This window comes from Leptodactylus fuscus, chromosome 3 (genome assembly GCF_031893055.1).
Source record: "Leptodactylus fuscus isolate aLepFus1 chromosome 3, aLepFus1.hap2, whole genome shotgun sequence".
Taxonomy (NCBI): domain Eukaryota; kingdom Metazoa; phylum Chordata; class Amphibia; order Anura; family Leptodactylidae; genus Leptodactylus; species Leptodactylus fuscus.
Genome location: NC_134267.1, coordinates 34,677,877 through 34,705,876, shown reverse-complemented (window position 1 = coordinate 34,705,876; position 28,000 = coordinate 34,677,877). Strand labels below are relative to the sequence as shown.

Below are 28,000 nucleotides of genomic sequence, written 5' to 3'. Positions count from 1 at the left end.
CTAGTCACTCCTCCTCCCTACACCCTGCCAAAGCTATGCCTAGAGCAGCACCCCACCCATACTAACAGCCCATTACCTGCCCCCTCACATCACCACCCTGCCAGACACCAAGTATCTTCATTACATGTACAGATCCTGCACAGCCAGTGCCTGCAGCTGCAACTGCCCCTATAGAAAGCTTCTCCATACACATGGTAGACAATTAGCACACGTCCTGAGGAGCAGGAGTCATCTGGAAGGCGTCTTGGGAGGTGACTGCAGAAGTGTCACAGGTGGAGAGATGCTGCTGCTGTGTCTAGTGCTCATGTAGAGCAGGGAGTGTCTACGAGAAGCAGCAGCAGCCCCTTCCTCCAGTCTAGCACAGACTACTCAGACTACTGCATAGGATACATTGTATGACCTACATATGGAAGGAGCCTGGCAGTGCTGAGGGGCAGCCACACACCCCTGTACTCAGCCCTAAACTGCAGGAGGTCGCAGCCATCTCCAGACATCGCCCACAGCCCTGTAAGTAAATAATGTCAATGTATGTGACCCCCTCCCTGTAGATAAGAAGCACAGCCTGGCCATGACTGCATGTATACGGATCCAAGACACATCTGCTCTCCTCTCCTTCCATTCATCGATTTAACATAAATCTTATTTAATGTTATTGTTCTGAGCTGTGATTTACATGTGAATGTGACTATTATCCATCATGGAAGGACAGGAATCCAATCATAAGGAGTTCATCTATCTATCTATCTATCTATCTATCTATCTATCTATCTATCTATCTATCTATCTATCTATCAATCAATCATCTTATATGTGTATCTATCTATCTATCTATCTATCTATCTATCTATCTATCTATCTATCTATCTATCTATCATCTGTTCTACATCTGTCTATCTATCTATCTATCTATCTATCTATCTATCTACCTATCTATCTGTCAATGATCTGTTCCATATCTGTGTATATATGTATGTATCTATTTATTTATCTATGTAACTACGGTATCTATCATCTGCCCTTCCATATTTATCTATTGTCCCCTATCCATCTATCTATCTATCTATCTATCTATCTATCTATCTATCTATCTATCTATCTCCTATCTATCTATCTATCTATCTATCTATCTATCTATCTCCTATCTATCTATCTATCTATCTATCTATCTATCTATCTATCTATCATCTGTCCAATATGTATATGTCTGTCTATCATCTGCCCATCCATATTTATTTATCTGTCCATCTATGTATACATCTATCTATCTATGTATCTATCATATGCCTATCTATCTATCTATCTATCTATCTATCTATCTATCTATCTATCTATCTATCAGCTGTTGTCCATGTATGTATGTACTGTATGTATGCATTTATTTATCTATGTATGTATCTATGCATGTCATCATCTATCATCTTTATTCTATCTATCTATAATCTATCTATCTATCTATCTATCTATCTATCTATCTATCTATCTATCTATCTCTCATATCTATCTATCTCTCATCTCTCTCTCTCTCTCTCTCTCTCTCTCTCTCTCTCTATCATATATCTGTCTTCCATCATATATCTAACATACATACGAAGATTATTCCATATAATATTATGCATTTCAGTATGTCATATAAGCCGTATAGTGAATGTTAGAGACAGACTTCTCATTGCATATGTATATGACTATATCTGTAATAAAGCAGAGAGGACATGTAATACTGTACATCACACGGCAGCAGTCAGGGCATATTACAAGTTTAAGTAAGGTGAGCTGCCTCCATGTATTGTGTATTATATTTGCACAGTCATCACCAGATTTTCCTTGTTCAAAATTCATAGAATGTTATTTTTTTTTAAATTTCATTGAATTCCAATCGCCATGGTGACATGTATTTGGCAATATGACTGTTCCATCTGTGTGGAGCACACTGAGCATACAGTACCTCTCTTGGGTTGTCAGTAGGACTATTAGCATTTGGGGGTTTGCTTATGTTATGTGTTTGCAATAGGTTCGTTACCCCTGATGTTGTGATGGGGTACGGCCAGAGATATTAGCAGTCCGTGTTGCCCTCTTTGGTGGAAGAATTCCTGTTCCAGTAGTGTTTTTAGCTCTTTGCATGGTTTGGCACCTCCAGCAGAGCTGACACTGGCATTCACGTATTGCAGATGTTGTAATGCCTGTTTAATGAAAAAGTCTCTGCAGGGTAAAAATAGAAGGCAAGGGATAGGATTTTAGCAACGCTTATCTCCATGCAGCATTGAGCACATGCCTGACAGGCGCTAACTGTCTAGATCTGATGATAGCTCTGTTTTTCTTCGCCAGCTTCATCATTGTGAGCACTGGAGTGAAAACTACGACCAATAAGATGCAGCAGCGTAAAATAATTCAGCGGTGAATAATGCTGAGCCTCGCCATAATTATACTGCAGTGGGAAAGCAAAGGTTCTAGTCTGCTGACTAAATGCCTGCCAATGTGTGGCATACTGCAATGCGTTGTGCCTTCACAGCTCAGTATACAGCGATGTCCTCCACATCTTATCTATGGCACACTGCATTGTATAAGGAGGTGTCACTGGCGATACGCAATGCTAATGGTATACCAGCACTATCTTGTTACAGATTATTTTCATGTAAGATTTACTATATAAATATTATCCTTGTGTATGTTGTATAGTTATTATGTAACCTGTCTTTACACAACCTTAAGCCTAATGGATTGGTGAGATTGAATTGGTTTCACAACGAATAAGAACATAAAGACATAACAGTAACATTGTAACTAATACATATCTAGATGTTTAAGACCACAGATGGCAGGCGGTAGGTTAAAACTAACAGGTACTAAAAATCGTGAACTGGTAAATGGATATGATCAAGAAAGTCAATATCAATATTCAATAGTCAATATTTCTAGTTCAGACTCCCCCTCCTGCCCACTTTAAGTTATATAAAGGATACATTTTACAGCTAAGAAAGGGTTAAACCAAGATATATATATATATATATATATATATATATATATATATATTTATTTATATTCACCACCTCAATCCTCCGCTGCTCCCTCCTGCCATTCTGGTGGTTCCCATTGGTATCCAGTCTTAAACTGGCCCACAAGGAAGTTGGGAATCTCCCAATGGGCCCCTCCACCTGGAGCTGTAGTGGGCCATTAGACCAAGAGTGGTGGCAACATCTCATGTAGCCTATGCTCGCTCCCATATTATAAATTTGGTATTATATTTAATAAAATACCTAATTTGTTATATATAGATGCATTGGGTGGCTGAAATGACCTCTAGGCACAGAGGCAGGTGAATATCCTACCTCCTGTGCCCCATCTCCTTATGGTTACTGTGGGGCCCACTTCTTCCTAATAGAGTTAATTGGGCCCCAATTTAAGGCAAGTCCAAGCCAGCAGGCTATTGAGAGGGCCACAGGACAGAAACAGTCAAAGGCAGGGGCTAGGACGCAGACAAAAACTGAAAAATGAGTGTAGGTGCAGTTTTAGAGATTTGCAAATAGTAGGTAGGTAATATTTGCATTTAGATACATAGTGGGTGCAAAGTATTATCATTAAGACTTGGCTGCCAAGCAAGAAATTCCACAGTCCCAAAGACTTCAACATGTGCCAGGTGGAATAGCAAACATGAATTATACCGTAAAGTCTCATACAGGACCATCAGTACAAACTTCAAGTTGTACAACCCAGAAGCACAACACCCAGAACCTTCTATGGTGTCATACTTATCCTCCATCTGCCTCCCATTTTATATGCATTTGTGGGACACTTCATCAGATGCTGTAATATGGTGCACTATATGCACAAAAGTACAGTGCTGTTGGTTCTGCAGGGACTTGTGCAGGCTCTGTGCACATGCAATGGCCATTTCTATTAGATCATCATTAACAACAGTCAATGTAATATGTGCCCTGTATCCACCTCTGGAGAAGGTTGTGTGCACTGTAAAGGTAGTCTAGCATTGGAACCGTGCATATCAACCCAGTGCCACAGACAGATATATTGGGGGCACCAGAATCAAACAGTGTTTTTGCCTATATGCAAATGAGATCTGTGGAGCAAATTACCTCTTTGGTGCAGTTGTAACACCCTCTTTGTTTCAAGGAACTAATTTGCATATTGAGAAAAACTGCAATATTTTTGAGGTATCGTTTCACAAAGGCAAAATACTGTGTGCTTCAGGGGACCCTTACCTATCTATCTGGAGGGCTGAGTGATATGCTGGTTCTGGTGACACTAACCTATCTATCTGGAGGGCGGGGTTTATATGCTGGTTCTGGTGACCCTAACCTATCTATCTGGAGGGCTGGGGTGATATGCTGGTTCTGGTGACAGTAACCTATCTATCTGCAGGGCTGGGGTGATATACTGGTTCTGGTGACCCTAACCTATCTATCTGGAGGGATGTGCTGATATTCGGGTTCTGGTGACACTAACCTATCTATCTGCAGGGCTGGGCTGATATGCTGGTTCTGATGACACTAACCTATCTATCTGCAGGACTGGGGTAATATGCTGGTTCTGGTGACACTAACCTATCTATCTGCAGGGCTGGGGTGATATGCTGGTTCTGGTGACACTAACCTATCTATCTGCAGGGCTGGGGTGATATGCTGGTTCTGGTGACACTAACCTATCTATCTGCAGGGCTGGGGTGATATGCTGGTTCTGGTGACCCTAACCTATCTATCTGCAGGGCTGGGGTGATATGCTGGTTCTGGTGATACTAACCTATCTATCTGCAGGGCTGAGCTAATATTCTAGGTTCTGGTGACACTAACCTATCTATCTGCAGGACTGGGGTGATATGCTGGTTCTGGTGACCCTAACCTATCTATCTGCAGGGCTGAGCTAATATTCTGGGTTCTGGTGACAGTAACCTATCTATCTGCAGGGCTGGGGTGATATGCTGGTTCTGGTGACACTAACCTATCTATCTGGAGGGCTGGGGTGATATGCTGGTTCTGGTGACAGTAACCTATCTATCTGCAGGACTGGGGTGATATTCAGGTTCTGGTGACCCTAACCTATCTATCTGTATTGCTGGCCTGATATTCGGGTTCTGGTGACTCCCTTCAAGGCTGCCTTGATATGAACAATCTACTTTGAAAGCTATGAAAAAAAATTGTACATTCTAGTGTATTTCCATGTGTGATCTGTGCCTGATTTGTGTGTGATCCATGTGCCATCTATGTGTGAAAAATGGATGTTACCTTCTTTATTTTTTAGCAAAACCTAACAATGAATGTGAATATACGCCATATGGGTGACATCCGTGTGCAGTCTGTAGACTTGAATGAATGAGACATGGTCCATGAAAAAAATGGACTTGAGAATGGTGTCTTTTCACTATAATGGCTCATGTGCTGTCCGTCTTTGTCATAGACAGCACTCAGACAGAAAAGTCATTCATGTGAAAGAGACGCGAATCTTGGAATAAGCTGATGCAGTCGCAGCTCCTCTCACTTGCAGTGTTGTGGTGTAATAGCAGATGTCAGATAGTCATCTCAATCATATATTTTATCATTATGAGGTTGGTGACTTCACCCGTACTATAAACATGTTAATGCGATTGCACATGTCATTGTCTCATTGTGGTTAGAGGGAGGTGTGCTGTCCTGTGTTATACTATAGGTGTGCTGTCCTGTAGGTGTGTTATACTATAGGTGTGCTGTCCTGTAGGTGTGTTATACTATAGGTGTGCTGTCCTGTAGGTGTGTTATACTATAGGTGTGCTGTCCTGTAGGTGTGTTATACTATACAGTATGTGTGCTGTCCTGTAGGGGTGTTATACTATAGGTGTGCTGTCCTATAGGTGTGTTATACTATAGGTGTGCTGTCCTGTAGGGGTGTTATACTATACAGTATGTGTGCTGTCCTGTAGGTGTGTTATACTATAGGTGTGCTGTCCTATAGGTGTGTTATACTATAGGTGTGCTGTCCTATAGGTGTGTTATACTATAGGTGTGCTGTCCTGTGTTATACTATAGGTGTGCTGTCCTGTAGGTGTGTTATACTATAGGTGTGCTGTCCTGTAGGTGTGTTATACTATAGGTGTGCTGTCCTGTAGGTGTGTTATACTATAGGTGTGCTGTCCTGTAGGTGTGTTATACTATACAGTATGTGTGCTGTCCTGTAGGTGTGTTATACTATAGGTGTGCTGTCCTGTAGGTGTGTTATACTATAGGTGTGCTGTCCTGTAGGTGTGTTATACTATAGGTGTGCTGTCCTGTAGGTGTGTTATACTATAGGTGTGCTGTCCTGTAGGTGTGTTATACTATACAGTATGTGTGCTGTCCTGTAGGTGTGTTATACTATAGGTGTGCTGTCCTATAGGTGTGTTATACTATAGGTGTGCTGTCCTGTAGGTGTGTTATACTATACAGTATGTGTGCTGTCCTGTAGGGGTGTTATACTATAGGTGTGCTGTCCTGTAGGTGTGTTATACTATAGGTGTGCTGTCCTATAGGTGTGTTATACTATAGGTGTGCTGTCCTGTAGGGGTGTTATACTATACAGTATGTGTGCTGTCCTGTAGGGGTGTTATACTATAGGTATGCTGTCCTGTAGGTGTGTTATACTATACAGTATGTGTGCTGTCCTGTAGATGTGTTATACTATAGGTGTGCTGTCCTGTAGATGTGTTATACTATAGGTGTGCTGTCCTGTAGGTGTGTTATACTATATGTGTGCTGTCCGGTAGGTGTGTTATACTATAGGTGTGCTGTCCTGTAGGTGTGTTATACTATAGGTGTGCTGTCCTGTAGATTTGCTGTCCTGTAGGTGTGTTATACTATATGTGTGCTGTCCGGTAGGTGTGTTATACTATAGATGTGCTGTCCTGTAGTTCTGCTGTCCTGTAGGTGTATTATACTGTAGGTGTGCTGTCCTGTAGGTGTGTTATACTGTAGGTGTGTTGCTTGTTTGCTGCAGGACGAAGGGTGGAAAGTAGAAGATATGTTACATGTTTTAATGACTGTTCATTTGCATGGTTAATTCTCATTGTCTGAATATTTGCGGTTTATCATATGAGACATAGGGAATGTCACAACCAGATAAAGACACGTGAAAGTTCACATGATGTGTTTGCCTTGTCTTGTTTTTTGCTACTTGGTGCCCAGATATTGTGATCTTTTTTATTCTATCAACTGAATTAAATGAAGTATTGTTACATTCACATAACAGAGAATTGCATAAAGAGCATACTGTCTATATATCAGTATATAGAGGAACATTAGTTCTCAGCCTGGTGCGAATCTGTTAGCAGACTGCAAGTTTTCATTTAAAGGGGTTGTCAGAGGAGTTTCATTAATTTACATGAATTCTTACAGCAATTGTAACATCTCTGGGGGCCACACGGTGGCTCAGTGGTTAGCACTGCAGCCTTGCAGCACTGGAGTCCTGGTGTTCAAATCCTGCCAAGGACAGAAAACCATCTGCAAGGAGTTTGTATGTTCTCCCCGTGTTTGCATGAATTTCCATCCCATATTCCAAAAAAGACATACTGATAGGGAAAAATGTACATTGTGAGCTCTACGTGGAACTCACAATCTACATTAAAAAAAAAAAAAGCAATTGTAACGTCTCTGCCTGTTCGGGTCTCTGCGTTGCCCTCCATTCACACGCTGAGGCACAGAAGGCGTGTTCAGTTTGATTCCTTGCTTAGAGTTTTTTGTTTCTCTGTCTGAACACTGCTCTATCACCTTTCCTCTCTAATTGATTTTCCACCACACCCATCTCCTTGACCTTGGTTTGCTTAAGTTCATCAAATAGATAATCTTAGCCTTACCTTTGTGATTGACAGACTATCAACCCATCAGGTCTGGGGCGGGTTCTTCATTCCTATTTACTGTTTGCTCACATTCACATCGGTGCTTGCTATTGCCTTGTGCATGCTGGCTCTTTACTCTTACTGTTTTGTAACCTGTATTCTTATTCCTGACCTTCGGCTTTACCTTTGACTATTCTCTCGGATTCCGATTCTGTACTGCGTTGCTCGACTGTTACCGGACTCTTGGCTAACTGACCTCCCTTTTGTTGTTGTTTGTCTTGTCTGTGTTCTGTGTCATCACAGTTATCTAGGAAGGGTTTTGCCACCCAGTTGTCATCTGTCACCTAGGACAGTTCAGGCAAGTAGACAGGGACACTGACATAGGCTCACTGTCTTATTGTGTCTCTCCCCCAGGGTTCACCAGCAGCTACTGGGGAATTGCTCTTACAGCAATATTATAAAGCTGGACCTAGGGGTTCTGTGGTTGTCCACACCCTGAGTCACATGATCTGAACCAGCACCCGTCCCCTGGGTTGCTCTGCCTTCTTCCTCTTCAAACATATTCCCAGGTGGTTACAAAGGGGGTTATAGGGGCTGCTTTATTATAGTCTGCCTCCATAGCATAGGTATCTTACCTTTGCGGAGGTGGAGTGACCCAGGAGGCTGATCATGGTTCCCATCACGTGGCCTAGGGTCAGAACCAGCCCAGAACCCCCAGGTTTAGTTTCCTAAAATTTGCTCCAGGAAGTAAAGTAAATTAAACTCTTTGGACAACATCTGTAAAGCAGACTGTATTCTCTCAGTGGAACAACAGGGATTAGGCTAAGTTCACATTTGCTTAGGGCTCTCTGTTGTACGGATCCGCCGGGGGTTGGAGAGTCAGACTGCTAAAACAGTGGACACCGATGAATACCATTGACTATATTGGGGTCCAACAGGTGGCCATACTGGTGATTTCCAGGAACCCACACAATTGAATGAGTGAACCTGGACCACAAAACGGACAGGAATAAGACCTTTTGCGGCCAGGGTGGCGTATAAGAAATAAAGTCTATATGCTATTTGTAAAAGAACAGATAGGATCACTTGTATGTATGGGCCTTCAATTTAGTAAATATCTGTAGATCAGTGTGTACATTTTTGTAATTTTTAAACCAGAAATGTATAACAACATTTGTCACCCAAGATTCATGAAACACTCCACAAGTTTCTGCTGCGCACGCAGTTTATGGTATGGGATATCATTGTTTTGCAGTAAACACTGATCTTTGTGAACATAACACAGGATATCCTGACGGATGTTGTTTAGCTTAAACAACATCCTGGAGGAATGCTGTGAATGGGAAGTAAGGCTGACGTATCCGAGCACGCCGCTGACAATGGAGTTACATTTACATCCTTCCTGATTTTATATGCATCATACAAGACCAAATCGAACCCTGTGCTTCCATATGTTATATAACTGGGTGCTAACATTTCATTGACAATTCAACTCTAAGTCTATGTCTCCACTCCTCGGTTGACTTCAGGATTTATGAGTGGATGCTAGGATGTAGTATAATATATATATATAAATATATATATATATATATATATATATATATATATATATTAGCTCTTATCTATTGGATCTATTGGTAGTGTAGCCATGATTGAGTTCCATAAAGCACCATTTTGCTTGGGATGTGTCTTAGATACCGGTTTGATATCTCTGATTCCATTGAGTTTCCTGTCGATGGAATGCGTAACCAATCACATGATGAATAGGATCACTGAATTGTCATGTGATTATCTATCAGGGCTCCTCTCCGTCTTTCCGTCTAGACACATTGCATGCATAATTTGCAATGGGAGCAGAAAAGATTTCTCTAGTATACAATTTAAATGATTTTTCGAGACTAATATTTATGACCTATCCTTAGGATAGGTGTACGGTATCAGATCATTGGGGATCCGACAACTGACACCTGCCAAAAAACTATATGAAGAATCTACAGGGCGTGAGCGGGAGCCGCTTTCTCTTCTCAGGCCAGTGATGTCACCATTATTGGTTATTTGTTATCTTTGTGGCTCATTTCCATTGAAGGGAATGGTATTTAGCTGCAGTACCAATCACAACCACTAACCAATGTGGCAGCATCACTTATCCAATGCAGTGGCCTCTTCCACGAGCCGATTGTTGAAGGTGCTGTGTGTTGGCTGTCACTGATTCATTGACTGTCCAGTACCTTGCCAATGGGAACAATGTAGCCACAGCAATCCCGTGACTCCAGGACACAGGCACATCAGTACAAGTTCCTGGGCCTATTATTGTAACTTTTCCAGTTCAGCCAGATTCAAGTGAATGGAACAAGCCCCAAACCTGGTTGAATAGACAAGTCGCAGTGCCTTTATAAGAAGTATATGGGTATAAGTATCTTGTTATTGGCCTTTCACTGGTCAACCTGCCGTAGTCAGCTATAATGGTCTGGGCCTCCCCGTTGATCCCTGAGACTATTTAGTTCTGCTGATCATTCTGGCCCCATCTGTCATATATTGGTAGCCCATTCTAATGATAGGCCATTATAAAGATATTCGACCACTGTAACCACTGATATTCGACCACTGTAACCACTGCATTTGGTGAAGTCACTTAATATTGCAATGGTGTGGCCATTGCAATATTAAGTGACTTCACCAAATGCAGAGGTTACAGTAAACATTCCTACCAATGACACACAAGTCCAGCAACAGAAAACAAGGTGCTGTTTACAGTGGCTTGTATCATGTCTAAGGCTTCATGCACATGGGGAAGTACAGGTCAGGAAAATCCAGTCCCGGTCTCCCAGCCTGCACCCAGTTACGAGACCAGGACTCCTTGCAGTATACAATATAGGACAATAGAGCCGCAAGAAGACAGGTAGATCACTACAATGCAAGGAGCCCTGATCTGCTGACTGGGTCCGTGCCGGGAAATGTGGCCGATGAATGGACTGTATTTTCCAAGCTGGTTTCCTTCATGTACATGTAGCTTAATGGTTTGCAGACCCTGGCATTCATAAAATACCTTGTGTGCACTGACAGCCGAATTGGAAAAGCAATGACGACCTTGAATTTCTGCATAACATCTGACACATGAGGGAGATTTTATGGCGGACCTACACTACAGACCTTCACTATTATATACATGCAGTGAACAATCTTGTAAGGTTAAAACCTCTTCTATCTTTCGAGGTCATTAATGTATGGAATCTGGAACCCAGGCCCTAACTTTTAAGTGTTACTTATATAAGGGGCAGCACCTGGTATTTGTTAATGTTAAAAAGCCCCTGAGTGAAGGCTCTAGGTAAATCATTCCATGTAAAGCTACTATATAAGGAAATTTCACTGGCCACACGTCAGCTATAACACCGTATAACATATCTTGGCTGTGTTATATTGGACATGGTGTATATTCTGTTTGGGACGTTTGCTTGGCTTATCATGAATCACATCTGACTTTCATTATATTTTTGGGGGAGTGGGGGAAATAATGGATTTAATACTTAATATAAATTTTATAGAAAGTTATTAATATTCCAGGAGTCCTTTCAATTTTTCTGACAGGGCACATCCATTACAAGAGTACCGTACTTTTTATTCTTGTGATTTGCTACCTTTGGATAGCCGAATTATGGCGGATAAATGTCATGGATAACCATATCTTCAATGGACTTGACACTACTAGATTTGGTTATTCACTATGTAGTAAGATTTACAATTTGTGTATAAAAGGATTTATTACCCCCAAAATAATTTACATTTTGCAGTACTTTTGTATAAATCTTTGAAAAATTGGGGAAAAAAAGTTCTTAGCCATGTACGTTTCTGCTTCCAAATGGAGGACAAAGTATTATTTCTGTATCTATCACAGCTGTAGGGAATGCAGAATCTTAAAAGTATGCCCCATAAATTCTTATGATTAAGCCCAGGGGTTGTTCATGGATTGAGTACTTGAGTAGATCTAAAGATGAATGGTGGCCATATACATCAGATGCATGTTGGCCAAACCCACCAATTTTGTAGGACTGGCTGACCAGCTAATATATATGGAGCCTTCTCCGCCTTGTTTGCAGATGGCAGGGAGATACGCCTTGGATTTCAGTATACCTGATGTTTTAATCAGGAAAACATAGTCATGGTCAGCCATGTAGAGTATGCATGTCTATGGTGGATCAGTAGAGGTAGCTTCTCAACCAACAGGTATCACTTATGCATGAGTGTATTCACACTTTACAGTCAAGCCATGTTATTTAGTTTCATACTAGGATGTATATTTGAAAGTCGCCAACAAATGTAAGCGACCATATGCCTGGCATTGACTCTCTTTGTATTAGAATTTTTGGTAAGTTTTTTTTGCTAAAAATTGTACACAATAACCAAAAAAATTAAAACCATGTACTGGAGCTACAGATGTGGAAACAAGCAGGATACAAAGTAACAATATCCTATAATAATAAATTAAAAACAGGCAATAATTAAGAAAACTGCACATATCATTGAAATGAGTAGAGATGGGAAAGGAAATCTGGGATTAAAGCCCACCAAGGTGCCTAAGATGTCTAGACATCAGTCAAGCGTCCTGTCCAATTATTAGCAATGGAGTGCAAAGACACCAATAATAGCAGATCTAGGGCTGAAACCTGAGCTGGAACCAAAGCTTTGTTCCTCTCTGATATAGATGCCCCAATAATTGCTGAACTAATTAGTAACAAAATTTACTTATTTATCTATCTATTTATTTATATAATTATAGATAGTTATATTCGGATGGATGGATAGATAGATAGATAGATAGATAGATAGATAGAATAGATAGATGATGATAGGTAGCTAAATAGACATGATAGATAGATAGATAGATAGATAGATAGATAGATAGATAGATAGGAGATAGATAGATAGATAGATAGATAGATAGATAGATAGGAGATAGATAGATAGATAGATAGATAGATAGATAGATAGATAGGAGATAGATAGATAGATCAATAGATAGATAGGAGATAGATAGATAGATAGATAGATAGATAGATGATAGATAGATAGATAGATAGATAGATAGATAGGAGATAGATAGATCAATAGATAGATAGGAGATAGATAGATAGATAGATAGATAGATAGATAGATAGACAGATAGATAGGAGATAGATAGATAGATAGATAGATAGATCAATAGATAGATAGGAGATAGATAGATAGATAGATAGATAGATAGATAGACAGATGATAGATAGATAGATAGATAGATAGATAGATAGATAGGAGATAGATAGATATGGATAGATAGATAGATAGATAGATAGATAGATAGATAGATAGATAGGAGATATATAGAATAGATAGATGATAGATAGATAGATAGATAGATAGATAGGCGATAGATAGAATAGATAGATGATAGATAGATAGATGGATCGATCGATCGATAGATAGATAGATAGGAGATAGATAGATAGATAGATAGATAGATAGATAGATAGATAGATAGATAGATCTGGGAATTACAACCTATTGGTTTATTTAAAGCCTCACGTTATATATATAATCTACACTTAACAGACAAGGACCAATATATACAAAACAAACCATAAAACATAATTCTTAAAGATGATTGTTAAAAAGAAAAACATTAGCTCAAGTAAGACATTGAAAACTACGAAACTCTCCAAGATATTTCTTCCAACTCCTGTCTTGTCTTATTCCAGAGCTCCGGGGGTTTTGTGTAATAAAGGTGTCTGTTTTCAATGGCTAGAATCCATCCATTGGGAACTGCTTAACAAACAGGAAACTGACTCTATATAAATATCTTCATATCATGTAAGATGTAGAGCCTTGAGTGGAGGACGTGATGGGATGCAGCACTCGAGTGCTTAGGTAGTGGAAACGAAGGCTGTGGAGTATTACTGATAAAGTGCATATGCTTGGGGTTTTATCCTGTGAAATACAAGCGCTATTCGCCATTTAAGAGGCTGCGAGCTGTCAAGTAGTGCTCTATTTTATAAATTAACAAGACAAATAAAGCTTGAAACAAATGCAAGTCATCTAGTTCTGTCATAGGGTCCTGTATTACAATATTGGTTAAAGGGATCCTATCTTTTAAACACAATTTTTCCTCCTTAACATGCCGAAATAGCCTTAAGAAAGTCTATTCGACTCCTACCTTTCCCTTTCTTCTCCTCGCTGCCATTCGCCTGCAATAACGGTTTTTCCCGGTATGCAAATGAGCTCTCTCGCAGAAGCTGAGAAATGGCAGCTTACAATACTGTGGAAGCGGATAGTTTTCTTGTGGCCGTGGGCATGCACAGTTGGCTTGCTCTGGGCCCGAGGCCTAGAAGTAAGAAGACACCGCCGGAAGAAGATGCAGTGAAGACCTCGTCGCAAAAGAAGATGGAGGGTTCTCTGGCAGCATTGGGGACGCCCCCATTGCTGTTTGAGCGCTAGGGACCGCCCCCAGTGCTGCGAGAGAGCTCATTTGCATACCAAGAAAAACCAGGATTGCAGGTGAACGGCGGCGCGGAGAAGTAAAGGAAAGGTAGGAGACAAATAGCCTTTCTTAAGGCTATTCTGACATGTTAGGGAGAAAAAAAATGTGTTTAAAAGATAGGATCCCCTTAAATTAAAAAATAAATGTAAAAGTTAAGGATAAGATATCGGACACAACTCTTGGCAGTAGATCCTATTGTCGCCTTTAATTTTTATAACATTAGTTTTAGATCCTGGAAACTAAGGCAGAGTGAAGGGTCTAACACATGACCACAGGATCTGGGTCAGGGTCCGCCAGGGAACCCAAATGATGGAGAACTGGACCACTAAGACATTGGTTACCAATGGAACCCATAGGCTATAATGAGGTCTGCCGGGTGTGGTCAGGTGTCCACTGCCTTTATAATGAAACTGATTTTCCCCTGTTTCTGCAATGGATTATCCAACGCAACCTTGCCTTACTTATGACTATGACCCGAGCACATAACTACCACTCTGGAGGAATCCGCACAGCTGTGCATTACATGGTCTTACTTAATGTGTGTCCACCTCAGCTTCTGCTTCAGTTGCTGGACCCTCTCCCATGAGTTGACGCCAGAAGATTCTCGTATTGAGGTTCTCCAAGGACAATGCCTTTAATATGACTAAAAGCAGATGGAGTTATGAGTTGAACAAAAACCATCTCACATCACGATCAACTACTCTAGAGGACTATGTGCGAAGCTAACCTCCTCGCACTTGACCTAAGATGTGTCCTGATTTTTGCCGCTACATTACCCAAGTCACTAAATATGTTTGAAATATACTTTGTTTGTGTAAAACATATTTTGGCTTTTATACTGGGCTGTAAAATATAATTTTTGGTCTGGTGCTATTGTTTAGTTGTGAGTTCCCCGGGTTTGTGCTGCCAAGTTTAAGAAGAATTATAGTGGTGTTATGGTGGGGATTATATTGGTTATTGCAGCTAAGCTGTAAATTATACTTCCTCTTCTCAGTCTTGCGAGTGGCGTTCTATTTCTTATGGAAACATAAATGCCGTATGTTATTACTAATCTTGTTATAAACTGCTAAATCTCTAAGGAGGATTGAATCATTACTGTGTTCACTGCCATACTTTATGTCACAGTTATCTACAATGTTGTGTCTATCGGTCTAGGCTGTTGTCAATGGTTATGTTTTCCTATGGCGGAAATATGTCAGACAGTCAGCACACGACATCGGGCTACGTAGCTGTTGTCTTCATGACGGATATTGACAGACCTGGCTTCTATATTGTTACATTCTTTCAATATCAAACCATGCACAAAGCATTGTAGTGGACATTAGGTTGAGCGCCATCATACCTCTAGATAATCCAATGGATGCTCCATTTCCTTAAGCAGTTGCAGATGGCAGCGATAGCGGCTGCCACAGGGTCCGGGACATTAGGGGGCCAGGTAGCAGCAGATTTTTTTTTCCAATAGGCCGTTACCTGCTGGAATAACTCTAGCAGGTAACGGGCCCTATATACTTATTGATCCTGGCTCCTGGCGGAGACGGCTGTGAGCAGGAGCCAGGATCAGTAAGTGAGGCCACGGGCCCGCGAACCCAACAAACACTATCATTATACTCGGGGGATCTTTTCAGATCCCTGACTATAATGATCGGAGGCCCAGGGGAGGTGAGGTTGACATAAAAAACACTGTTACTTACCTCATCTGGCACCAGAAGGCTTCAGGCCTACTTGTGTCATGCCCCAGATGTAACGTGGGCCGGGGCTTGCGTCCTTATGTGTTGCAATGCAAGCCCCGGCTCAAGTGACATCCCTTCTATCATTAAAGATGGCCGAAATCAACTGGGAGAATGCCAACGCCCAGGAGAGGTAAGTAACATTGTTTGTTATGTTTGTATCTTGCCCTGGGTCTCCAATTATTACACTTTGGGGTCTGAAAAGACACCAGAGTATAGTAATTGTTCATGGGTGGGCCACATTGGGGCATAATACTGTGTGTAGAGGCCACTATGGGACATAATGCTGTGTACAGGGACCACTATGGTGCATAATACTGTGTGTAGAGGCCACTATGGGACATAATGCTGTGTACAGGGACCACTATGGTGCATAATACTGTGTACAGGGGCCACAATGGGACATAATACTGTGTGCAGGGGCCACAATGGTGCATAATACTGTGTACAGGGGCCACAATGGGACATAATACTGTGTACAGGGGCCACAATGGGGCATAATACTGTGTGCAGGGGCCACTATGGGGCATAATACTGTGTGTAGGGGCCACTGTGGGACATAATACTGTGTGCAGGGACCACTATGGGACATACTACTATGTGCAGGGGCCACTATGGGACATAATACTGTGATTTTTCATTACCTAGGAGTGTTCAGATAGGCTAAATTGATTGAACCCTTGGTGATTGTGAAATGTTGGCAAATCCCAGTGAATTGCCATCAACTTCCATCATGCGATGACCCCTTTAATGGATAAGTGATATGTCATGGCACTAATGTCAACGCTTATTGTATCCTTAGAGATTGTCAAACAGATTTCCACTGAGTAGTAAATATATCTTCATATTACATAGAATAACCTTGTATAGCATGGTAGATTTATGTACCGGTCAGGATCAATAGTAAAGCGGGCGAAAGCCATTATATGCAGTGTAATGATATGAGGATACCCTTAGTCCCTTAGTGGTTGCAACCCAACATCTGCGACCCTTGTAAGACACCAAGATAATCAAGAAATAGCTGAATATAAAAAAACCTAGAATGAGGATTTTTTGCAGATGCAATAAAGCCTGGACACATGTGGACACTGAGCACTAGACGCTTCCCATTACGTTCTCACAGATGCATAAAATTGGATAGAGGAAAAGAGGATGAATCAGAGAAGGTTTCATTCCTAGATCAATAGTTGCTGGTCATCATGAGACACATCCTGCGGCTGAAAGGAAGTCATTGATGCTTTTCTGTAAGGTAATGCTAGTGCAGGGGGCTCTGTGCAGGGGTCATTGCTATACACAGCCATTGGTCATTTCCTGACTTGTAGGCAATAAGTCACAGGAGGCTTTGACAAAGAGTGAAGTCACTTATTAGCTGACATTAAGCCATAGAGGAAGTTGGACATGTTTTGTAGATACAATCATATCCCAAAATAAGTCTTTCCTTTTTATAGCAAATGAATACCTCATCCGAAATTAGTACCATGTGCAGTTTGCTTTATTTAAAGAGGTTTTCATATTGCTCATCCATCCTCAGTCTGACATCTGGACCCCGCGCAGATCAGCTGTTCCAGAAACCAGGCGAGGAACGCGTCAGGTCCTTTTACTGCAATTCTGCGACCCAGTTGCTAGGCAGTGGATAGGGCTGCAGTGTTGTCCCTGTCACTAGAATAGGAGAAGTCTGCATGTTCTCTCTGTAGAAAAACCCTAATTCTCATGAATAGGAACTATAGGAACCAAAAAAAAATAATACCAATACATTGCCTATACACATGGAATGACTCTCCGCAATTCCAGAGTTTTTTGATAAGATTCATCAAATCTCACCTAAAATTAACTATGATTGCAAATTACTTTTTTTTTTTTTTTACTTAAAAGTGTTGTCCTATTAAATACACTTATCCTCTATCCACATCGGGGAGGGGTGTTCCAACCACTGGGCCCCCGAATGATTAGGAGAGTGGAGAACAGAGAGTTTCCCATGTCTCCTTCATGTGAATGAAGCATCGGTGTGTTTGCATGTCTGGTGCTCCATCCACTGCTATTGGCTCCTGGGGGTGCCGGTGATCGCAGACCTGGCAGCCCCATAGCAGTGAATAGAGAGCCCCCATTCTCCTGATTATTCAGAGACCCCCCAGTGATGTGATACTTAGGGGATAAGTGTCTTTAAACCTCACATAGTATAAATGCCACAATTTGGCCACCTGCAAAGTGGATGAAATTCTGGCTAATCCCATCCAAAAATTGCAAAAATAAAATTGCAACATTTTAATTAGACCTATGGAAACGCTGGCCTTTCCCATATCGATAGAATAGGAGCAGAGAGTCTAGAAAACTCTGTGCAGTTCCATGAAAAGCACTGTGATCCGTTTCCTCCTTTGCTGACGCGTTTTTTGCCTGCCACTCTCTACATAGGGCCTATGTTGATTTTCCTATAATTGATGATCTGAAAATCAATATCAAAATTCACCAAGACCTCAAACCCCTTGAACAAAATCTTTCCCTCCTAGAATACCAGGCAGCGTATCTTCGGTATAATACAATACCCACTATACAGTTTATTTCCGTCGCTGTGCCATAAAGCAGCACGCAGAGTTTTATATTAATATGAATGAACTCGGAAGATGGAAACTGGAATATGACTCACTTCCTTGTAGTATTTAAAAGAGAGCAGCCACTGCAGTTCTGTTTGTCTCCTTGCCAGAAATCGCAGTCATTGTTATTCCACAGACATCGCTGACATTTGCCAAGTCAAGTTATTAAAACATTATTATTATTTGACTCACCGGCCGTAGAGCTACAACATCACCATTAACCATATAAAGGAGAGATTTGCTGCATTTTTGGAATTAATTCCCCAATTAACGGCGCGCTCTGCACGACAACAATGAGATTTAATTACAAGTTCCGATAATTATTCAAAACATTTATAACTTAAGGGGATATTTATAAAGCCGGCAAATATTTGTGGGCAGTAGAAGTGACAGAATATCTACCACGCTGAAATATTTCCTACCACGCGTCGAGGCAGATATTCTATTCATGTCTATATTAAACTTTGGCAGACGTCTTAATCATTTAGCGCGTTGGCGTCAGATGTGACAGAGCGTATTAAGGGGCTGTGACCTCCGAATACTTCAGGGGCATTGCGTGAGGTGCTGTGTGCCGAAATTAAATGCTTGCGAAGATGAAGGAGGTAAGGTCCGCAACTCTTGTTCGTAAAAAATGTAAACTTTATTCCATCATTTTAAAAAACTTGACAAAAGATGCCATACAAAAGAAGTGAAGAAAAAGAAGAAACGTGAAATAAAAACACAAAAAATCACATCTCTGGCTTGGCTGACGCGTTTCGAAACCGCAAAGGTTTCTTACTCATAGCCTGGTGTATGCCTTACCAGTGTGACGGCAACTTGGCCCGGCGAGGTACAGGGCTCATGGCCAGCTGGAGATGGCCAAAGCCCAGTACCGCTATAACAGGCCCAACCGCTACACATATTGTAAAGGGGCCCTGGCATGTCGGCTGCCCCTTTTCAATAGTTACTAGCCAAGGGGAGGTGATTTATAATAATAAATAGATATACTCACCTCTCCTTGGCTCAGCGTCCTCTCCGGCATCTCAGCATCTTTTCATTGTCTAGTGATTCCAGTGCTATTGTAACTTTCTCTCTAGCCTCCACCATTCCTGAGAAACAAGCACAGTTAGTTTTGATGTCTGTAATGTCAGGAGGGCGGTGTCAGACAGGGAATGTGACGCAGAGCTCCAATCAGAGGCAGCCAGTGTCAGAGCTCAGAGTCACACCCCTTATCTGCTCCTGCCTGACACCGCCCCCCTGACAGTACAGAGCCTAAATAGTATATTAGGCACCAAAACTAACAGCATTGATTGCTCAGGAGTGATGAGGGCTAGAGGAATAATTCCAACTGTGCTGGAATCAGTAGATCAGCGCCTATTAATTGATATAAAGAGATGATGTTGTTGCAGGTGGTGAAACATTCTCTTTAATCACCCATTTGTTTTTTAACCCCTCCCCTGCCTGTGTGTAGTTTTACAGTGAAACCAGACAACCCCTTTAATGTCCGTTGTTCGGATCCTCTGACATATCAAAACCATGGACAGTGTGAACAAAACCTTATAGATTGTAGCTGAGCTTTGTATACCATGTATTACCTCTGTGCGGTTATCATTGTGATATGTGATAGAACGTTGTTACATAATGTAAACAATGGACACATTCAGCTCAACGTATATACATATATGACTATCATGCGTATAGTTATTACATAATTCTATAATCTGCTTCCTTTATGGATCGTATCTTCTTGCGTCACTTGCCTGCTGAACACATGACTCTAATGAATACATTCTGTATCTTTCAAGAGGCAAACAAGATCTGAACCAGCCATCTATTTGCCACATATTCACACTAAGCATCCATTCATCTTGTCATTTGTAATCCTTGTTAACCAGGACCATGATCACATTCAGCCAGAGAACTGCCCAGGGATATTCAGCAATGTTAGCGGCAGTCATCTCTTTATCTATGCAGATACTGTGGCATACAGCTGTCTCATAGACATTCTTCAGTCATCTCTTTATTTATACAGAATGGCTGCAGTTGTCACTTGATGCCTATTTATAGGGGATACATTCACTGATCTCATTGTACCCTGCGGCGTTAACCATCAAATACAATAATACTGTTGTTTAGTAAATTATGATTTTGGCCATATTTTAGGACCTAACATGACTTTTTTATTACATGAATGAATGTCTGATTAAGTTATTACTGTATTGTAATAGGGGTCTTAGGGGTTTATATGCACTGATTTATAAGGGCTCGTTCACACGGGGGGCGGTGGGGCGGATTTTGGCACTGAGAGTGACGCGGGGAGCTGCGTCACTCTCGGGTCAAAACCCGCCTGTCACGACCGTCGCGGTCACGGCTTTCCCCTCCGGAGTCGGCTCAAATGAATGAGTAGAGACCGGAGGTTGCTGCCGCCTGAAGAAGGGGCAACTCGCTTCTTTTTTCCGGAAAAAAGAACGCTAGTGGTCTCCATAGACCACCATTGTATGGAGGCAGATTTGGAAGCGAAATCCGCTGTCAAAATCTGCCTCATTGCCCCCGTGTGAACTAGCCCTTAAAGGGGTTCTCTGGTTAGATCAGTGGGGTCCGACTTTCGATTAGAGATGAGCGAGTAGTATTCGATCGAATACCTCCCCTGCATAGTTATTGGTGTAAAAAATCGCTAGGGAAGGTGGGAGTGGCATCGAATTTTTACTGCGTATACCGCGTGGTATTCAACCGATAACACCAATAACTATGCAGGGGAGGTATTCGATCGAATACTACTCACTCACCTCTATTTTCAATCAACTTATTGAAACGCCCGCAACACTTCATTATTTACCACTCACAGTTCTAGTAGTGGTTTTAGTAGCAGTTCTTCTTGATATTACAGCTTCATTGTAAATGGGACTGAGCTGTAATACCGGACAAAGCCACTACTAAAAATATGGCACTGTTCTGGTCAGAGCTGTATGAACATTGAAGGGGAAATGGCTCATAGAGCTGATAAGTAATACATAATAGTAACAAATTATTCAGTGTAAATTGTGGAATTGTTTCCTGTAATGTAAATGTAATAGCAATGACAACTTTAATTTCCCTTAAAGAGGTTGTCCCATCTCAAGGATCCTATCTATACTGGTAGCTTATGTCAATTGAAGACTTTTCCTAAATATATTGCTTTAGAAATGCTGCTTTGTTTGCCTGCTATGTGAACTTATTCCTCTCATTGTGTACACAGCGTTACTATAGCCACGGACCTGGGAGATAGGACAAGTTAAATCACTTATACAGTGTCGGCAAGACAGTCTGTTCAGATAATTGCACTTTGCTGATAAAGCCCAGTCTGTTATCTCTTTATGTAAACACACAGATAACACAGAGTGCGTTCTGTACAAGAATCTGCATATTATCTGATCTGCATACGTTTTGTGTGTCCAGTTCAGCAGAGGTAGAGGGAGGAGAAATACAGAAATGAGAAGCAGACACTGCAGGCAAAGCTGAAACACTGAGATGGAAAAACCCTTTTAAGTAACTTTACCTACCCGAGTATTAAAGTCCAGCAATTTTGGGTAGTCGTGTCTAACAGGTTTTACTCTATGTCATATAATATGTTATGGGTTTGTGTGGATTTGGAAAATAACATTATGGAAGAAAACCAGATCTAGAAAATTAATAAGTGTGAAGGGTGAAAGTGTCCCTAAGCATTGAAAAGCTTTCTATAATAAAATAATAACATAAGTATTCTTTTATATATAACATAGTTTATGAACCCATACGGATATAGGGTTATAGTCATTGTCCCTTCAGAGAAATCCCATACGATGCTCCTAGTGGGTATTATCATACACTCCCACAATCCACCTTTCTGATGATTTAGCACTTGCCGGACCTGGATAAATCTTCAGCATCACTTCATTTCACAGGCTCTTTCCTCCCATTTTTCATTGCTGTTTTCATACCAGTAAAATGATTCCTTTGGAGAGCGGCGCAGCAAAAATGTCCAGCCATCAGCATTTCTCTTAATCTTTTTATTTCTGCAAGAACAAATCATTATGTAATAGAGTTAGGTGCAATAACTACATTGAGTAACAGGGCTTAGAATTGTGGGGTTATAGGCGACAAGCAAGCGGGGTTTTTAGTATGTTTGTACTTGCACAAAATTCTAAACTTAGAGATACATTGATATAGTTGTTAGAAGGAGTCTATTATGTAAGCCATGATGGTGATAGGACAGTGATATGTACATGATTGTACATTGCATCTATCTATCTATCTATCTATCTATCTATCTATCTATCTATCTAATATCTATCTATCTATCTATCTATCTATCTATCTATCTAATATCTATCTATCTATCTATCTATCTATCTATCCATTCATCTATTTATCCATCTATCTAGCTATCTATCTACTGTCCCCTGTCTGTGTGTACGCTTGAGAAAGGTCCTATACCACTAGGACCGAAACGTCGTAGCAGTTTGGAGTAAAACCACCATAATTTTTTGCATATACCTGGAGTGCTATCCATTCTATCTATCTATCTATCTATCTATCTATCTATCTATCTCCTATCTATCTATCTATCTATCTATCTATCTCCTATCTATCTATCTATCTATCTATCTATCTATCTATCTATCTATCTACCTAACTACCATTATATCTATGTTATAGATTTGAAGACATGTATTGGTCTGTTTACCTTGGAGACTGCAAACTTTTAATAATACATCTATACAATATGCACATACAATCCCCCAGTTAGATTGCACCCAAATTATTAACATCCTTAATCACCAACATGGCACCCTACTTACATGGCCATCTGGATGCAACCATTTCACAAGGATGAACTTGGAGTGTTGTTCTATGATATGGGGTTTTCTTAGTAAAGTGGTCAATGGCTACGTTACTGGTGGACTACAGAGGTGAATAATGATGGAAGAACCTGCAATTATTACACTCTGTAGTCTAAAGAGACCCAAGAGTATAATAATGATTCATGGGTGTCCAAAGCCAAAAAGCTTGGGTTTGGCCAAACTCAAAACTTTTTAGAAACCTTGTAACGAACCCAGCGCGATAGGATAACACATCTTTATAGGGATCAGAGCTCTGCCCATATTCATCCTTATTATTATTTCTAGAATTTTTATTATTATTGGCCAGTTCTCATCATCTGTTTTATACATTTTGTTGTGTTGTTCTTGCAATCGAAAATCTCCCGTAAACTTTTTGAAATTTTTCTCACATTGCACAAGTCTCACAGGCCTTCGAAGCCCTGGATGTGAAGGCTTAGCGGATTTAGTATTGATCAGGCAATTATATGATTAGAGGTTACATTCCTATCTACTGGTTTGGTTGTCTATCAGTCTATGTTGATCATCTGTTTTCCATGTTTTCTTGTAATAAAGGATCTCCAGTGAACTGTTGGAATTTTTTTCCCACATAACACAAGTCTCACAGGCTTTTGAAACCCTAGATGTGAAGGCTTAAGGGATTTCGTATTGATCCGCTGACTGATCACCATATTTTAATTGGTAATATTCAATGAACCTCATGCTTATTGTATCCGTGTCATAGAAGAGATTCTGCTTCTAAGTTTTTCAGTTCATATTTGTTAAAAGAACCTAGAATATGGCTGGTGTGAAGTGTTACCCATTGAACTGACTTATTTGAAGATGGATATTCTCCTTTGTGACAGGTTAGGTCGCTGACATTGAACAGCTCATTGACTTGCCAGAATTATTACTTGTTACTTTACAAGCTGTTTAATTCAGTGTTTGCTTTTTACTGGCGAGCCTTAGAGGGAATTATTACACGGAGATAAAAATGTCATTGCCAGTGTCTGCCCAAGTAGATTTAATGAACCCGTAACCACGAAAATGCTGTCTAGATTGTAGGCAGAAGAGCAAGAGGAACTGAGCAGATTGAAGAGTTATCTAGGCATGCTCTGAGCAGAAAGGGTAATAGGTGAGGTATTGTCTATTGTTAGGGGGATATCATCACTCCTTGGGGAGAGACCACCATTTAGGTGTGTGGAGACTTATTAAGCCTTTAGAACTCCACTGTGAAAGGGACCATGGGATAGAATATGCAAATCTGTCTTCCATGATGTAATTAGGAAGTCAGGTGCCTCAGTGTTGCAAACCAATAGAGGGCGCTCACTGGAATGTATAAGCCTGTCTACCCTGATGTAATTAGGAAGACAGAATCTCAGTGATATAGCCCAATAAAGGCTGCTCCCTTTAACATCATGCTCGACCTTCCAAGAGGCCTTTGTTTTGCAATGATGCTGGGATTATTACCAGGTATAGTCTCTCAACCGAGGATGGCCGTTTCGTTGTTATTGCATCTCGTCAGCCCGGTGTAGAGAAGACTAACCTAGTAGAGGTGAGAGGCTTAGACAGGGTTAGGGGGAAGACAGATTTGCATATTCTTCCCATAGTCCCTTGCACAGTGGAGTGCTAAAGGCTTAATAAGTCTCCACACACCTAAACGGTGGTCTCTCCCCAAGGAGTGACGATTTCCCCCTAACCCTGTCTAAGCCTCTCACCTCTACCAGGTTAGTCTTCTCTACACCGGGCTGACGAGATGCAATGACATCGAAACGGCCGTCCTCGGTTGAGAGACTATACCTGGTAATAATTCCAGTATTGTCTATTGTCAATTATGTAGTGTTAGGTGTTATCTTCTATTGTGATCCTGTGATGTCTGCGATATAAATGAGGCAACAGTTGCAAAGAAAACATACTCAGCATTGTTGGTTTATTACTATAGATAGAGTGAAACTTTCAAGATATAGTATTTTCTTTTAAATATAGTGACATGGAAAAATGGAAAACAAATTATCAGGAATTCTTAAAAATCAGCATAAAATCTTCTTTGGTTGCTTGAGTTCTTGCTTGGTTTTAAGAATGGGTCATTTTCAGTGGACACATCCCACTAAAAATGCCCAGCGATTCGGGATCCAAATGTTGGAAGTTGTTGGACAAGGTTACAATGTTGGATAACACTTTGTAATAAATACTATTAAACTAACATACAGTTTAAACACGTAACATAAAACTTTAATATGTTGCATTACCATATTGTTTTGTTAAACTTTTTATACACTCACAAGGATTATAAAACAGAGAATTCGGAATTTAAGGTTCACAAAAACTAAATCTTCCAAAGCAGGAACAAATGTTAGTTGGAATAGAAGTGATGTCACGAATAGGTTAACGTGACCTTGTTGCACCCTGTTCTTTCATGTGGTTTAGTGGAGGAAATCCACTTCAGAGACTAAAGTTGTAGAACCATCAGGTCTCTCACTAATTGATGTCTTGAAAGAACAGAAAGGACCTGTGAAAAATATGTTACTGATGCATTGTTTTCTGTGTTTCGTAGGTTCTCCTAATTTGTGGAAAGAAAAACAGATCACGCTTATATTGTTGGCAATTGTGTCAAGATACCAAGCTCGTAAAAAAGACTGAAATTTTAGAACACCCACCACAACTTTAGAATGTGTCTGAGATTGTCTACTAAAGGCAGAAAGCCAAGAATGTGACTACTCTACAAAAACATAAACTTTAACTTGGGTCTTCTTATTCTGCATTGTTTCCTTAAACCTCATTAAGATGCCTGCTAAGACCCCCATTTATCTAAAGGCTGGAAACAGCAAGAAGGGTAAAAAATTTAAGCTGAGGGATGTGTTGTCCTCAGACTTGATCAGTCCACCGTTAGGAGATTTTCGGCACACTATACACATTGGTAAAGATGGACAACATGATGTTTTTGGAGATATCTCATTTCTACAAGGTAACTATGAACTTTTGCCCGGAAACCAAGGAAGGCAAAGAAACAGTCATTTGATTGGACACAATGAATTTTTGAGAGCAAACAGCACTTGCGACGCAATGTTTTCTGACACCTCTTCACCTGTTCTTAAAAATGCAATCTCTTTGCCAACCATTGGTGGTTCGCAGGCATTGGTCTTGCCTTTGTTATCCGCTGTGACTTTTAACTCCAAAAGGGACTCCTACAGCCCTTCTAAGTCTCCCAGACTTAGCTGTGAGCCTGTGTTAGAAGAAAAATTGATGGAAAAGTGTGAGCCTTACGAAAGTGAGCACCAGTTTGACCGTGGGAGCTCATGGAAGGTCAGTGGTTCTACATCATGCTCCACCAACGGAAGGTCAAGCCATTCGTCTAGTCTGTCGGAACAATATAGTGACTGGCAAGGGCTTGACTTGTTTGAAGATAGCCATAGCCCTTGCGAAATTGAGAACACTGAGTTAAAAACAGAGGAATCTCTTTCTGACTTGGCAGGATCTCTCCTAACTCTTCAACTTGACTTGGGTCCTTCTCTTTTGGATGAAGTTCTTCATGTAATGGACAAGAATAAACCATGAGTTAAGTTCAGCGTTCATCGGACACATGGTACATATACAATATTCAACAAACATAGGCTTCGATTTTGGTCTGCATTTTTTGGATATTTTTTTCATGATTAGTAGCAATACTGGAGTGAACGATATTCTGCCTGTTCTTAATATAAAACTGATGTAAATATGAAGGTCAACCTTCTCTTTTTAATGTATTGTTTGAAAGTTTTTGGACATGATATGAATAAGATAGATGGATCGTGTCTGTTACGTATCCACCGGCCCAAGACACTTCTGTAAGGCCATCAATTTGTGAACCATAGCTTTTTCATATTGTATGTGAGAAGCTGCGAATGTGATCCATCCCTTAATACCTTGGACTGTACTATGATAAGGAACATCTGTGGGTCTTAAGATACTCCCCAGGTCTGTCCACCAATACTTTTATAAACAGTAACACAAATGGGGAAAAGATGAATATCCGTATCGAGATGCGGACGTTTCACGTTACTTACTTTGTATTTTTCTATTCATGTCAATGAATGTCACATTTTACTCTATATTTCAAATGCCAATTCAGCTTTAGCAATAAGTGTCATAAAATTTCTGTTTACCTAAAGGATCGGCGATGCCAAGCTTTAAGCTACACGAACTGTTGCGGTGACCATAAGTTATTTCTGTTTGAATATCCTTTTATGTGCCTTTGTATTTTTACTGCAAAGTTTGTATTTTTTAGATATTACATCACCATTTGTATCGCTTGCAGATTTTTCATTGCAAGTCTATTGTATATTTTTGTGAGTGTTCAAGAAAACGTGCATTTTTTGTTTTTCTCGTTTTAGTCCTACAAATGCTTCAAGCTTCATTCGCCAATGGAGCGTTCCTATTGATAAGTACCTACAATAAATAGTTAACTGCTTGGTTGGAAGTCAGTATTTATAGATTTTAGCTAGTAAAAGAGGAACTTAACGCTAATATATCATTGGACAAAAAAAAAATTGTTTGTCTTTGCTAAATATTTCACTCCGTGCAATATTGGGTTTTAT

General features: G+C 40.5%; 2 protein-coding genes across 2 annotated transcripts in view; both read left to right on the top strand.

The window, feature by feature from the left end:
• APLF (aprataxin and PNKP like factor) overlaps positions 1-28,000 on the top strand; it is a 511,700-nt gene that overhangs the window by 164,078 nt on the left and 319,622 nt on the right. The gene's annotated exons all lie outside the window — the stretch shown is intronic.
• Positions 1-28,000, top strand: CDC42EP3 (CDC42 effector protein 3). The gene is made up of 2 exons (XM_075267375.1): positions 1-507; positions 25,981-28,000. Exon 2 carries the CDS (start codon positions 26,211-26,213, stop codon positions 26,979-26,981), a length of 771 nt encoding a protein of 256 aa, XP_075123476.1. The 5' UTR covers positions 1-507; positions 25,981-26,210; the 3' UTR covers positions 26,982-28,000.